The 16,555-nt window shown below is 42.2% G+C and overlaps 1 protein-coding gene across 2 annotated transcripts in view; it reads left to right on the top strand.

The window, feature by feature from the left end:
* LOC311111698 (protein arginine N-methyltransferase 3-like) overlaps window positions 1–15,965 on the top strand; it is a 133,757-nt gene extending 117,792 nt beyond the window's left edge. For both annotated transcript variants that reach the window (XM_084154492.1, XM_084154493.1), the window contains 2 exons: window positions 58–145; window positions 15,537–15,965. In XM_084154492.1, the coding sequence (XP_084010618.1) occupies window positions 58–145; window positions 15,537–15,646 (198 nt within the window). In that variant the 3' untranslated portion in view covers window positions 15,647–15,965. The remainder of the gene's footprint in view (window positions 1–57; window positions 146–15,536) is intronic.
* Window positions 15,966–16,555: the final 590 nt, after the last annotated feature.

Here is a 16,555-nt window from a genome sequence, read left to right as displayed (position 1 = left end):
ATCATGTTGATTGCTGTTGCCCAAGACTAAATAACGTTTTCTGCTTTTGAATCACAGGTGATGTTCTCCACGGGGCCACAGGTCACCAAGACGCATTGGAAACAGACAGTATTCCTGCTAGAAAATCCCATCCCTGTACAAGCAGGTCAGTATCCCAGACAGCACTGGTTTCCTGAATGTGCGTGTGGGGACGTGTGTGTGTATTCGTGCGTGCGTGCGTGCACACGGGCCTACATGTTTGTGCGTGTATGGACATGTCTGTCTGTCTATTGTGGGTGCACGGCACGCACACCCAGCTGTCACCTGTGATGTTATTTTTTACACGCCAATCTTCCTCTAACATCATACTGAGAGCCAGGTAATCTGTCTGTGGTGCTAATGTAGTCAGGGTGTGCAACGCTAGTTATCTGTCACGTATAGAGAGACAGAGTGAGATAAAAACGAATCAGTCAGTCATCAAAAATACCATGTAAAACTTTATCTGATAGCTTACCTCAAGCAAGCGTGTACTAATCCACGGAACGTTTATAACTGAACAGAACATATAAAGCAAAACATTTTATAACTAAGCCAATTAAAATATTATTTTATGAAGTGATCCTGTTACTGATGTGATATGTATGAAGCTGTGTGTATGATGTGAATTATGGTGTGTGTGTGCACGCACAGTACATTACATTGTGAATTATGGTGTGTGTGTGCACACGTACAGAACATTACATTGTGAACGATGGTGTGAGGGTATGCATTATGTTTTGAATGATTGTGTGTGTGGGTGTACAGTACATCGAGAACATGTGCGTTTGTGTATGTACAGTACCATACATTGTGAACGATGGTGTGTGTTGAATGTGATGGCCTGTGTGCGTTATCGTAATGGGAATCAGGGATGTGTCCAGTGATGTTGGGACCGTAGCTCCATGCCGTCCAGTCTTCCCCCACTACCATCAGATAGGAGGCCAGTGTAATGAATGGCCTGTATGGGGACTGGACATCAACTGTCCCTGCGTAAAGCACCACTCAGCCCTGGCCAGAGCCACAGCCACGATGACTGTCATCCCACTGACACTCCCGCAACATTAACGCAACGTTCACAATGCGTCCGTCAGTTAAGTGCCAGTCCTGCTTTCGAATGTGTTGAGACACTGCAGTGTTGAAATGTGTAAAGACGGTGCGGAGCAGCAGTGCGTCCGTTAGCCCCCCCCCCCCCCCCCCCCCATAAAAGCAGACACATTAAAACATTGCCAGAAATGGTACAACATCCGTACGTGGTAAGACATTGCAGGGTGTTGCGACACCTCAGTGATAGAATGAGTTAAGACACTGCAGTGTTAAAAAAGGTGTGGAAAGGTCGACTAGCATCTGCTGACAGTCTGTCCCAACTCATAACAGCAGCCGCTGCCATATGCACACTGTGTGTGTGTGGGATGGGAGTGGGTGGGTGGGTGAGTGTGTGAGAATGAGATTTGTAGTGACTGTTCTATTTTTTCTTAATTTATTCTTTTTGAAGAGTAAATCAGTTTGGTACAATCTACAATGCTCCGGTAGTGCTTCTCGATCCATCAACGCTCTGGACACACACACACATCCTGCTGGCCTCATGCATGCACATTTCATTCTTCAAACAAGCAGACACACACAAATGCCTTCCAGCCCTAAGGTAAATGAGGTTTTAGCTCAATGCTCTCTGTATTTGGCGCTAGCTGACTTACCCGCTCTCCTTAGGCATCAGTTAGCAGAGTTATGAGACCCCCGAGTTAGGCTGTGATCACTCACTACTGCTGGAACGGGTCCCCACACACACACACACACACACACACACACACACACACACACACACACACACACACACACACAAACACAAACACGTGCACACACATAGCTCACTATTATCACGACACTCACTACTGCTGAAATGGGCTACACACACTCACACACCTACCTCTGTCATTACTCAGCACTGGTGGAATGGGCCCTGCCCTGCATACGAAACACTCTCAACACAGAGCAACTCAGCTGGAAATATGTTATACGTGGGCAATTACAGCGTTATGGATGTGACATTACAAACAAAATCACAAGCTAAATGTCTCACAGAATGGACAGACAAAACATAAATGAAATGTTTGAGGTGTGTGTCTACAGTACCCCATGGGGGAGCGTATACCCCAAAAAGCAGACTTCTAAATATTGGCATATTGGAGAAATAAAGCAAATAAAAGGCGTTACGGCTGTGACAAGCTTTTTGGGGAGACTGAACATATTAGCAAAAGTCTGAGTTTCTAATGCTTTTGTAAAGAATTAGGGTGACATTTGGCACGCAGACAGAGAAGGGAAGCGGCAGGAAATACATTAGTCCTCCCTTTCCTCTCTCAGCTCAGAGCATAGATTAAGGAATAGAATGGTATGGCTAGACAAAGTGCCATTTGACTGCAAGCCAGCTTCACATCAATGATGGTGGGATTATCTCTCTCTCTCTACATCAGCATTCCATTGCGAGATAGTTTTTGATTGCCGATAGATAGGCCTAGTGCACGGTTCTGACTCTGTCTGCCTCGTGGCCGACCTGCCTATACTGTGCCCCTCCCCGCTCTCCCTCCCTCGCTAGCTCGCTATGAACGATGCAAGTGTTTGTGTTCTCGGAAGTACAGCAACTAATCAGTCTCCTCCGTTACAGAAATACTGAATCTTCCTAGTGGAATCTAATCTTGACGTGCAAGAAGTCGAGGGATCAATTATTTTCTCGACCACTACATCATCGTCGTTAACAGTTGGAAAAATGGCAGAGAAAGGCAAACGACAATATGAACGATGTCCTGTATGGCAATACTTTGAGAAGTTAAATGAGGTGGAATTGAGGTACAGTAATGGTAGTACAGGTGCAATGCATAACCATCTGAAAGGGACGCACCGTGACATCCAAATCATTGCTTGCAGCCGCGCAGCTACATTGTGAGTTCACATGGAATTTTATGCATTTTTCTTATTGTTTTAACAGAAAACCAATTAAAAAATTGCAGTTTAAACGTTAAGATTTATTTTCCATTTGTCACATCCCTAACACACACACGGTGGAATCAATTTGTATCCTACAAAAATCAGGAATCAACACATAGTCAACACATAAGACAATTTGGAGAGTCTATAAAGACTGGAAAGGGCAAAGGTACTGACCTCGTAGAAAGAGAGATGGCCTTTGTCCCAAATGGCACCCTATTCCCCTATACAGTGCATTCGGAAAGTATTCAGACCCCTTGACCTTTTACACCTTTTGTTACGTTACAGACTTATTCTAAAATGGATTAAATCGTTTTTTCCCACTCATCAATCTACACACAATACCCCATAATGACAAAGCAAAAACAGGTTTTTATAAATGTTTGCTAATTTATTAAAAATAAAACACTGAAATATCACATTTACATAAGTATTCCGACCCTTTATTTCAGTACTTTGTTGAAGCACCTGTGGCAGCGATTACAGCCTTGAGTCTTCTTGGGTATGACGCTACAAGCCTGGCACACCTGTAGTTGGGGAGTTTCTCCTATTCTTCTCTGCAGATCCTCTCAAGCTCTGTCAGGTTGGATGGGGAGCGTCACTGCAGTGCTATTTTCAGGTCTCTCCAGAGATGTTCGATCGGATTCAAGTCCGGGCTCTGGCTGGGCCACTCAAGAACATTCAGAGACTTGTCCCGAAGCCACTCCTGCGTTGTCTTGGGTGTGTGCTTAGATTTGTTGTCCTGTTGGAAGGTGAACCTTCACCCCAGTCTGAGGTCCTGAGCGCTCTGGAGCAGGTTTTCATCAAGGATCTCTCTGTACTTTGCTCCGTTCATCTTTCCCTCGATCCTGACTAGTCTCCCAGTCCCTGCCGCTGAAAAACATCCCCACAGCATGATGCTGCCACCACCATGCTTCACCGTAGCAATGGTGCCAGGTTTCCTCCAGACATGACGCTTGGCATTCAGGCCAAAGAGTTCAATCTTGGTTTCATCAGACCAGAGAATCTTGTTTCTCATGGTCTGAGAGTCCTTTAGGTGCCTTTTGGCAAACTCATGTGCCTTTTACTGTGGGGTGGCTTCCGTCTGGCCACTCTACCATAAAGGCCTGATTGGTGGAGTGCTGCAGAGATGGTTGTCCTTCTGGAAGGTTCTCCCATCTCCGTAAAGGAACTCTGGAGCTCTGTCAGAGTGACTATGAGGTTCTTGGTCACCTCCCTGACCATGGCCTTTCTCCCCCGATTGCTACTTGGCCGGACGGCCAGCTCTAGGAAGTGTCTTGGTGGTTCCAAACTTCTTCCATTTAAGAATAATGGAGGCCACTGTGTTCATGGGGACCTTCAATGCTGCAGAAATGTTTTGGTACCCTTCCCCAGATCTGTGCCTCGACACAATCCTGTCTTGGAGCTCTACGGACAATCCCTTCGACCTCATGGCTTGGTTTTTGCTCTGACATGCACTGTCAACTGTGGGACCTTATATAGACAGGTGTGTGCCTTTCCAAATCATGTCCAATCAATTGAATTTACCACAGGTGGACTCCAATCAAGTTGTAGAAACATCTCAAGGATGATCAATGGAAACAGAATGCACCTGAGCTCAATTTCAAGTCTCATAGCAAAGGGTCTGAATACTTATATAAATATGGTATTTCTGTTTTTTATTTTAATACATTTGTAAAAAAATCTAAAAAAGTGTTTTTCGCTTTGTCATTATGAGGTATTGTGTGTAGATTGTAATTTTAGAATAAGGCTGTAACGTAACAAAATGTGGAAAAAGTCAAGGGGTCTGAATACTTTCCGAATGGACCGTATATGGCATGATTATAGGGAATTAGAGTGGCATTTGGAATGCATTCAGGGTGAAAGAACAGTTTCGTTTTAAGAGGGGAAAAGCGAGTAAAGAGGTGAGAATTAAAGAGTGAAGAGAAAATTAAGGAGTGAAGAGAGTTAAGAGGATAGAGGGAAAGAGGCCTTGTAGAAAGAGAAGCAGGTGGAGGAGTTTAAGTTTAAGAGAGAATCTGATTAAGAAGTGAGGCTGGAGAGAGTGTAAGAGAGACTTCGGGAAGTGAGAGGGAATTAAGAGTTTAGAGATAGAGGGGGAGGTTATTGATGTAGTGGTGAAACTCGTTCGCTCCACCCCAGCACCCTGGCAGTCCCAGTCCTCCTCTCGGGATGTTAAAGCCGAAATTGAGTTTTTAACATCATTAACTGGCTGCCTGTAACCTCTATAGCCTGCTTTATAACTGATACTCACACACACGTATGCATCTCAGCGTGTGCACACACTAGCCATTCCCCTGTGGTCCTGTGCAGTGAGGGCGAACGTCTCAAAGTCACCCTGAAGACATACACACTTCCACATTTCCTTCCTTCACACACACACTTCCGTCCCTATTTATTTTGCAGAGTGCTGTCAAAGAAACACACCTGATTTAAATCAACAAGGGAGGAGAAACACAACCTGACCTGCAACAACGCTAATGTCTCTCTGCTCCATGCGTCCGGTGATTTATCTGTGGCGAGACGGAAGCGTATGAGATGTGATTGTATGAGTGCAGTAATTAACCATGGGAGGCTGTGAGTCAACACACACGCACACACAAAGAGATGTTGGTGTTTAGAGAGAGAAAAACAGCACGCAGTGGGCCGGAACAAAACATCTCTGAGAACTACTCGGAGCTGGCAGGTTAATAAATTAAACGCAGTATCATTTGTCATGCTCCTCTGTTTTGTGTTACTAGGAAATGGATTAGGTGGGATTTTCATAGGGTTAGGGATTTTTTTTAACCAAAAATGATTGTTGCCTACTTTGGTGTTTGTTCAAGAAACGAGGTCATACGTTTTGCGAGGATGTCCCATGATCCTATAGATTCAACCGTTTCTCAGACCAATCAGAGGACCTGAAACCTGGGCGAGAGTTGCTGCGGATTTCGATAGGCTGGCGATTCACTTTCTTCCATCCCTTTAACTCTAGTGTCCTCTCTGTGCCCCGTGTCCTGCCATAACTCTTCTGTCTTCTTCTTGTGCCTCTTACTGATGGAATTCTTTCACTTTCTCTCGAACTCTCACTTTCTTTCTCCCCCCCCCCCGTGTTTTAGTGCTGAAGGTCCTTGAGGAGCTGAGCTGCATCAGGCAGACAGCAGGGTGTAATTCCCCATGTCTGCTTTATGTACTGCTCAGACAGGTGCTCAGGATATATACGACCCCCTGACACTGCCTGACTACACCTCCTCTACCACCTCTTCTTAGACAGAAAGAGAGGAGGGAGAGAGAGAGTTATGTAGAAAGGGGGAGAGAGGGAGACTAGGTTGAAATGCTGCTGCTGTGCACATCACTGCAGTGCTGGGGGGAATAGATGGAAGTTGTTCTGCCTTGGGAGAAGTTGGAAAGGGAGGTGTGTGTGTGTGTGCATGTGTGTGTACGTGCTTGATTTTATTCATGTAAAAAAAAAATGGGGATACAAAAAAAATGACAGCTTAAAAGTGCACATGATGACGCATGCAAACATTAAACAACCCTTTTTCAGTGTGGTCCTCGAAAAACGAACTGTATATTTTGTGTGCGTGCAACATTTGCTACTTCTAATCGATGTCTGCTAAAAATGAATCACTCTGCAAAGTTTCCTGTAGATCACGTCAGTGCCACGTCTGCATTTTGCTCCAAAAAGAATTGGTCTTGGTCAGGCCACTGCGTTTTATTATTGTTCCCCTCTAATCAGGGACTGATTTAGACAGTGAGTGCAATTAATGATCAGGTAGAACAGAAATCCAGCAGGCTCCGGACCTCGTAGGGTAAGAGTTGAATACCCCTTGCCCTATATAGTGCACTACTTTTGACCAAAACCTATGGGCCCTGGTCAAAAGTGGTGCACTAAAAAGGGAATAGGGTACCATTTGGGACACATTTGGGACACATACTTACTGTAGCATACCCCTGCATAGCCTGCCTTCCCATTCTGGCTCCCCTCAAGCCACCCATACACAAAAATGTATGCACGCATGACTGTAAGTCGCTTTGGATAAAAGCGTCTGCTAAATGGCATATTATTATTATTATTATTATAAGCTCTGAGCAATACCCGAGGGGTTGTGAGGCTGGGTTCCATTTCAGCCCCTTGCCCCTTTTCCCAGCCCTTCGTTATTCATCTGAAAAAAACGGGTCATGTTCAGTATTTGCACATTCTTGGCAGGTTGACGTTTATTGTCATGAATCTTGCCCTGGCGGCAGAACTGAACAATTTCCGCTAGATAGGCCAGCTGCAAAGTCAGATGGTCTATTTCGTAAAATTTAATGAAATAAAAAATATGCTGTTGGATTATTTAAGATACTGTTTGAAGAGGTAGGGTTTCAGATGTTTTCGGAAGATGGGCAGGGGCTCTGCTATCCTAGCTTCGGGGGGAAGCTGGTTCCACCATTGGGGTGCCATTACAGAGAAGAGCATATAAATATAAACAGCCCTACAAAACATACTATAATAAAACACATAATACACTACATTAAACATATTTAAGAAAAGCAATCGCAATCGGCAACATAAAAGTCTCCAATCAATAATTTAAAATGCCTGAAAGGCACCAGAATATCTAATTGCAAGGAATTCTGTGTATTGTTCCACACATAAGGGGCAAAAAAAATAAAAGCAGATTTTCCCAATTCTGTGGGGACCAAAGGGATCTCCAGAGTTATCCATCCCTAAGAACAGGTTTGGTCATTTGTACATTTAAAATGTATCTGCAAGTGCAGCTCTCTTCTTACAGACAGAGAGGTCCATCCCACATGTTTGTAAAGAATACAATGATGAGTCCTAAAACCATCCCCAGTGATAAAACGTATTGGTGAATGGAATACTGAGTCCAATGTTTTCAAAACGGAGGCTGCCGCGTGCATATAAATAATGTCACCATAGTCTATTACAATTAATAGACTTTGGTGACATTTCAGAACTGAGGCAGGATTTATTTGTATATTTAAAAAAATTATAGATCTCAGCTTCTTTGTCAAGTTTTCAATGTGTGTTACAAGACAACTTGTTATCAATCCAGACACCCAAGTACTTATAGTGAGAAACTTGCTCAATTTGGGCTCCATTTGGAGTGCAAATATGCAAGTCTTCCGGGTCAACATTACGAGACCTAGAGAACAGCATTTAACACTAATTTAAGATCAGTAAGTGATTTTTGGATTGAGTCAAAATCATGCTGAAGGTCACAAGTGGCCTGCTGCACTGAAGAGGTACAGGAATAAATAACTGTGTCATCTGCGTAGAGATGAATGTTACAAGTGTTAACAGTATTTCCAATGTCATTTATATACAACGTGAACAACAATGGCCCCAAAATCGAACCCTGGGGTACCTCTTTAAGTACTTCAAGAAATTCTATCATAATAGGTTCTGTCACCAAGTTTAATTCTGAAACCACAAACAGGCATCAGTGCCAAAGCCTAACACAGACATCTTCCTCAGTAAGATAGAATGATCGACTGTATCAAAAGCTTTAGACAAATTGATAAATAGGGCAGCACATATTCATCTTAGCATCAAAGCATTGACAAATCATTTACAACTGATGTGGTTGCAGTAATAGTACTGGTCTAAACCCTGATTGATGTACATTCAAAATAGAGTTCACAGATTTAAAAAAAGAAAGAAGTTGCACATTTACCAAGGATTCAAGAATCTTAGCTAGACAAGAAAGCCTTGATATGTGAGTATAGTTGTCAAGATCACAACAAATCACCTACCTTATGTAGTGGCAGCACATAAGCTGATTTCCACACTTTAGGAATATTTCCTGATAGCAATGTTAAATTATGGACCAGCAAGGAGGGACGCTGCACGCTTGAGCAGACCTGGGAGAACTTGGAAAGGTTGAACACCAGGCGGGCTGCGGCATTCTGGATAAGTTGGAGGGGTTTGATGGCACAAGTGGGGAGCATAGCCAACAACAAGTTGCATCAGTCTAGACAGTAAAATAAATGATAACCTGCTCATTTTTGTTTTATTTTTCAAAAAATATTTGCTACGGTGTTCTCTGGATAGGTGCGAGCAATATGGTGTCCTGTCCAGTCCTTTCAGATCTGTCAACACATAACAAATATCAACTTGCGGGGGTAATCGACACAAACCAAAATGGAGCAAGACCCCAGACAAAAACCTAAAATCTCGGGGTCCCGCCCTCTCTTAGTGACCTTATTTCCTCTTCCTGTGGGTGAGTGATTCTCAGGCTGTGACCCAGCTCATTGGCTTTGTGACAGAGGAGAGGAGAAATATAATGGTTTTCACATAGACACGGAATAGATTCACATTCACTTTGGATGTTTCCCAAATGGCACCCTATTCCCTATATAGTGCTTTTGACCAGGACACATAGGGCTCTGGTCAAAAGTAGTGCACTATTTAGGGAATAGGGTGCCATTTGGGACGCAGTCATTGAATGAGGAATCAGCATTGTTTTCTGCCAGCCCTCCTCTGCATAGTTGTCTTTAATCAAAAGTGCCTGCCCAGTCAATGTTTATTTATTTGCTAAATATCTTGTTCCTACAGCTTGCTCCCAGCCCAGTGCGCCCGTGTAGAGGGGGTGATGGATAGGTTTTGGAGCCTCCCCAAAAAGAGTCCACTCTTTTCATTTGGCCCCTGAGTCGTGAGTCTTGATACTGTGAACTTACGATAAAACACTGGTTTAGTTTTTTTCCTGCATTTTTGGTTCACATTTATACCTATTTCAGACAAAAAAAAACATGGTATTTTTTTAAGGCAATGTTTATATGACCTTTCAAACAGTCCCTGATTTACCACTTTCTTTTTGAATAGGAAATATAGCAAAATGAATAGGAAATGTAGTCATTGACAAGGTTAGAAATAATGTTTTTTAATTGACATAATCATTTTGTCCTTCAAACATTGCTTTCGTCAAAGAATCCTCCATTTGCAGCAATTACAGCCTTGCAGACCTTTGGCATTGTAGTTGTCAATTTGTTGAGGTAATCTGAAGAGATTTCACCCCATGCTTCCTGAAGCACCTCCCACAAGTTGGATTGGCTTAATGGGCACTTCTTACGTAACATACGGTCAAGCTGCTCCCACAACAGCTCAATAGGGTTGAGATCCGGTGACTGTGCTGGCCACTCCATTATAGACAGAATACCAGCTGACTGCTTCTTCCCTAAATAGTTCTTGCATAGTTTGGAGCTGTGCTTTGGGTCATTGTCCTGTTGTAGGAGGGAATTGGCTCCAATCAAGCGCCGTCCACAGGGTATGGCATGGCGTTGCAAAATGGAGTGATAGCCTTCCTTCTTCAAGATCCCTTTTACCCTGTACAAATCTCCCACTTGATCAAAGCACCCCCAGACCATCACATTACCTCCACCATGCTTGAAAGATGACATCAAGCACTCCTCCAGCATCTTTTCATTTGGTCTGCGTCTCACAAATGTTCTTTTTTGTGATCCGAACACCTCAAACTTCGATTTGTCTGTCCATAACACTTTTTTCCAGTCTTCCTCTGTCCAGTGTCTGTGTTCTTTTGTCCATCTTAATCTTTTCTTTTTATTGGCCAGTCTGAGATATGGCTTTTTCTTTGCAACTCTGCCTAGAAGGTCAGCATCCCGGAGTCGCCTCTTCACGGTTGACATTGAGACTGGTGTTTTGCGGGTACTATTTAATAAAGCTGCCAGTTGAGGACCTGTGAGGCGTCTGTTTCTTAAACTAGACACTCTAATGTATTTGTCCTCTTGGTCAGTTGTGCACCGGGGCCTCCCACTCCTCTTTCTATTCTGGTTAGAGCCAGTTTGCGCTGATCTGTGAAGGGAGTAGTACACAGTGTTGTACGAAATGTTCAGTTTCTTGGCAATTTCTCGCATGGAATAGCCTTCATTTCTCAGAACAAGAATAGACTGACGCGTTTCAGAAGAAAGTTATTTGTTTCTGGACATTTTTGAGCCTGTAATCGAACCCACAATTGCTGATGCTCCAGATACTCAACTAGTCTCAAGAAGGCCAGTTTTATTGATTATTTTATCAGCACAACAGTTTTCAGCTGTGCTAACATAATTGCAAAAGGTTTTTCTAATGATCAATTAGCCTTTTAAAATGATAAACTTGGATTAGAAAACACAACGTGCCATTGGAACACAGGACTGATGGTTCCTGATAATGGGCCTCTGTACGCCAATGTAGATATTCCATTAGAAATCAGCCATTTCCAGCTACAATAGCCATTTACAACATTAAGAATGTCTGCAGTGTATTTCTGATCAATTTGATATTATTTTAATGGACAAATACATTGCTTTTCTTTCGAAAACAAGGACATTTCTAAGTGACCCCAAACTTTTGAATGGTAGTGTGTGTGTATATATATATATATATATATATATATATATATATATATATATATATATATATATATATATATATATATACAGTACCATTCAAAAGTTTGGACACACCTACACATTCAAGGGGTTTTCTTTACTTTTGGTATTTTCTACATTGTAGAATAATAGTGGAGACATCAAAACAATGAAATAAGTGTTAAACAAATCAAAATATATTTGATATTTGAGATTCGTCAAATAGCCACCCTTTGCCTTGATGACAGCTTTGCACACTCTTGGCATTCTCTAAACCAGCTTCACCTGGAATGCTTTTCCAACAGAAGGACTTCCCACATATGCTGAGCACTTGTTGGCTGCTTTTCCTTCACTCTGCCGTCCGACTCATCCCAAACGGTCTCAATTGGGTTGAAGCCGGGGGATTGTGGAGGCCAGGTCATCTGATGCAGCACTCCATCACTCTCCTTCTTGGTCAAATAGCCCTTACACAGCCTGGAGGTGTGTTGGGTCATTGTCCTGTTGAAAAACAAATGATAGTCCCACCAAGCATAAACCATATGGGATGGCGTATCGCTGCAGAATGCTGTGGTAGCCATGCTGGTTAAGTGTGCCTTGAATTCTAAATAAATCACAGACAGTGTCACCAGCAAAGCACCCCCACACCATAACACCTCCTCCTCCATGCTTTACGGTGGGAAATATACATGCGGAGATCATCCATTCACCCACATCGCATCTCACAAAGACATGGCGGTTGGAACCAAAAATCTCCAATTTGGACTCCAGACTAAAGGACACATTTCCATTGGTCTGATGTCCATTGCTCGTGTTTCTTGGCCCAAGCAAGTCTCTTCTTCTTATTGGTGTCCTTTAGTAGTGGTTTCTTTGCAGCAATTCGACCATGAAGGCCTGATTCACACAGTCTCCTCTGAACAGTTGATGTTGAGATGTGTCTGTTACTTGAACTCTGTTAAGCATTTATTTGGGCTGCAATTTCTGAGGCTGGTAACGCTAATGAACTTATCCTCTGCAGCAGAGGTAACTTTGGGGCTTCCATTCCTGTGGCGGTCCTCATGAGAGCCAGTTTGATCATAGCGCTTGATGGTTTTTGCGACTGCACTTGAAGAAAATTACAAAGTACTTGACATTTTGCGTAGTGACTGACCTTCATATGTTAAAGTAATGATGGACTGTAGTTTCTCTTTGCTTATTTTAGCTGTTCTTGCCATAATATGGACTTGGTCTTTTACCAAATAGGGCTATCTTCTGTATACCCCCCTACCTTGTCACAACACAACTGATTGGCTCAAACGCATTAAGAAGGAAAGATATTCCACAAATTTTTAAGAAGACACACCTGTTAATTGAAATGCATTCCAGGTGACTACCTCATGAAGCTGGTTGAAAGAATGCCAAGAGTGTGCAAGGCTGTCATCAAGGCAAAGGGTGGCTATTTGAAGAATATCAAATATAAAATATATTTTGATTTATTTAACACTTTCCATATGTGTTATTTCATAGTTTTGATGTCTTCACTATTATTTTACAATGTAGAAAATAGTAAAAATAAAGAAAAACCCTTGAATGAGTAGGTGTTCTAAAACTTTTGACCGCGAGTGTGTGAATATGTGTGTGTATATATATATAAACAGCTGATTGGCCAGCTCTGCCAATGAGCCAACGTGACGTCACCTTATATGAGGAAGTAGCAAGCATTTTAGGAACAGACTTTTTGAGATACAACTTTGAGGTAGGGTTTTTTGTGTTTTTTCTCAGATGTGTTTTTTGGTCACAAATACGAGTATAGAATGAGTCAACAACATATTTTTATTTTTTATTGTATTTTTTTAGTCATTTAGCAGATGCTCTTATCCAGAGCGATTTACAGTTAGTGAGTGCATACATTTTCATACTATGTATGAGTTAAAGAGATACTTTGGGATTTTGTCAAAGAGACCCTTCCAGGCATTGTGCTAACGCTAGTTAGTATTGGCTCGCGAAACTACCTCTGACTTCCTTCATACTGGACACTGAGACATAAAAATGGTATCCAAGAGTTCATCTGACTCTGGGGAAGTATCCCTTTAACAGAATATGAATTTTTAAAAGTGAGATATTTTGCTGGATTATTACTTTAAGAAAATCCTAAATGACCTAAATTGTGTCATTGGTGTTACTGTCATTGGTGTTAGTACTCCTACTGGTTGCAGTGGCACAATGTTATAATACTGGTAACAATTATTTAAAGTCATGAAACTACCATATTAGTTGATTTAGGATGGGAAGAGTTCAATTTTCCAAAATGCCATGCCCAAATGTCACCACAATTCAAGAATGACCCTGTTGTTAATACACAGAGAAACTGATACACACATATTCACTCTCATACCCTCCCCCCACACACACACACAAACTCTCTTCCGCTTGCTCTGCTCCAGTGTGTGCTTCACGCCGCTGTAATGGAGTGACAGCCTCGGAGCTTGGCGCCCAGCGACTTCGCTACGTTGACGGTGTCGCCACGGTGACAGTTCAAATGAGACAGTCATCGGCAACAGCAGCAGCAGCCTCGCTCGGGAAAACGCCACCGTCAGCGTTTTTTTTTCTCTCTATGTCCTCCTCTAACCTCCAGCAATAGGGAATGCCTGGCAGAGAGGGGGGTAGAGGAGGACTTGTTTTCCGATTGGGTAAACATTAATTTACCCCCGGCAGACACACGTGAAGTTAATCAAAGTGATTATATGTTGTAATCATCACCTTCTCCTCCTGGCCCCCCTGTATTGCCAGCACGCTGCGGTGTGCAATCATACTGAAACACGTGATGTTCTCCACGCCATCTGGCTTTGCACACACACACCTTCTCTTTCACTCACACACACTTTCTCTCACTCACACACAAACACACAAACGCTCAATCTCTCTCATTCATAGGCACACACCAAAGCACATATACAGTGAGCTCCAAAAGTGTTGGGACAGTGACACATTTGTTGTTGTTTTGGCTCTGTACTCCAGCACTTTGGATTTGAAATGATACAATGATTGAGGTTAAAGTGCAAACTTTAATTTGAGGGTATTTTCATCCATATCGTTTGAACCGTTTAGAAATTACAGCATTTTTTGTACATAGTCCCCCCCCCCCCCCCCCAAAAAAAAAGAACCCCCAAAAAGTATTGGGACAAATTCACTTATGCGTATTAAAGTAGTAAAAAGTTAAGCAGTTGGTACCATATTCATAGCACGCAATGACTACATCAAGCTTGTGACTACACATTTTTTGGATGCATTTGCTGTTTGTTTTGGTTGTGTTTCAGATAATAATCTATGGTGCTCAATAGAAATGAATTTGTAAATAATGTATTGTGTCAATTTGGAGTCACTTTTACTGTAAATAAGAATATGATATGTTTCTAAACACTTCTACATTAATGTGGATGCTACCATGATTACGGATAGTCCTGAATGAATTGTGAATAATGATGAGTGAGAAAATTAGACGCACATATATCATACCCCCAAGACATGCTAACCTCTCACCATTACAATAACAGGGGAGGTTAGCGTTTTTTTGGGGGGTATGATATCTGTAACAAAAAATGTGTCACTGTCCCAATACTTTTGGAGCTCACTGTATGTCCCTACACACATCCACTCTTCTACATGCATCAAATCCTCCTCTATCTCTCTCTCTCTCTCTCTCTCTCTCTCTCTCTCTCTCTCTCCCTCTCCCTCTCCCTCTCCCTCTCCCTCTCCCTCTCTCTCTCTCTCTCTCTCACACACCCACTTGCTCTCTCCCACACACACACAAACACATTGGCGCTTGGAGTACCTTGATTTAATCAATTTTACTCTGATCAATTAATGTATTTATTTATTCTGTATTTATTTATTGAATTATTGGCCTGGGAGTTCATTCAACGTGCTGATGTTGATGTGGCACTCCGCGACTGTAACTGAATAGCCCTACTCTCTATTGCCTAGGAGAGGTTCTGCCTCTAGACTCTAGAGATGTGAGGCTCCAATACGTTGATTTTGGGTCAGTGTAGCATATTCCCCATTAATGGTTGAGGTTAGGATTGGGGGAGGGGAAGCTGATCCTAGATCTGTTCCTAGGGGAAACTGCACCCCGCAGCGCTCCAATACAGGTGAACAGAAGTCAAAGGTTGGTGCTCAGCCTCTCACTTTTATTTGGTGGTTTTCCTCTTTAGGGGAGGAGCTTCAGGGACGGATCACCGTACGCAAAAACAAAAAGGACCCCCGTTCGCTGTTCATTACCTTTGACCTCCATGACAGGAAGCAGACCTACAGCCTGCAGTGAGTTCACTGATCACGTGACTACGATGACATCATCAATAGTGTGGCTGAACTGAAATATTCCCCACACTTTGCCAAAACAAATAGTATTATTATGGTTGTTATTATGAAATGTTTAACTCTTATGGAATCAGAAACAACCTATCTTCATATGGAGCAGTAAATTGTAGATAATGTAAGTGTGTGGGATTCATCAAAAAAAAAATGGTAGACTGACTGAGTAGTGAGACAGGGAGAGTATGAAGTGGGGTTGAACAACAAGCTGTGGAGTTCACTGCATTTTAATGCCATACCTGTAAATAAACACATTCCCTCGTACAGAATCTGAGTTGATTTCTTGGCAAGCGCCATTTCTCAAAAATGTTTCTACTTCGCTGTGGAAACTTTTTTCAGTTTTGCACAGGGTCAACATTTTTCTGTGACATTCCCATTTTGTTCTCTTTTGCCCGCCTTGTATGTACATTATTCTTGCAAATTAGTAACAGATTTTCTTTTTTTACACAAATGTACTTTTCTTGACATTGCCATCTGTTTTCCCTATAGTAGACCAGCCAACCTGGAAATGTTTTATGTATTTTTTGCTTGTTAAAGGCTGTCATCTATGCACGATCAAACAATGATGGGGTGATACACAAAGTTAGGCTGGATAACACTTTCATTTGAGATTTCTAAGGCAATTTTCAATGAGTTAAAGGTCGACTCTGGTAAAAATGTGCATAATGAAAATAGTAATAGATTTAGGTCAAATATCCTGAAATTCTCAACAAGAACTGAGGGGATTATCAAACATAAACACTTATACTATGGAATGGATGCATTAATAGTTACCTTCCATACAGTTTTATGCTTTAAGACATGCAAATATACAGAAAGCTTGAAAATTCTGATGTTTTCAGCTATAGTTATGGTCTGT

This window comes from Coregonus lavaretus (genome assembly GCF_964263955.1).
Source record: "Coregonus lavaretus genome assembly, chromosome: 37".
Taxonomy (NCBI): Eukaryota; Metazoa; Chordata; class Actinopteri; order Salmoniformes; family Salmonidae; genus Coregonus; species Coregonus lavaretus.
Note: the sequence above shows the minus strand (reverse complement) of the source record. Positions and strands in the feature narration are given on the sequence as shown.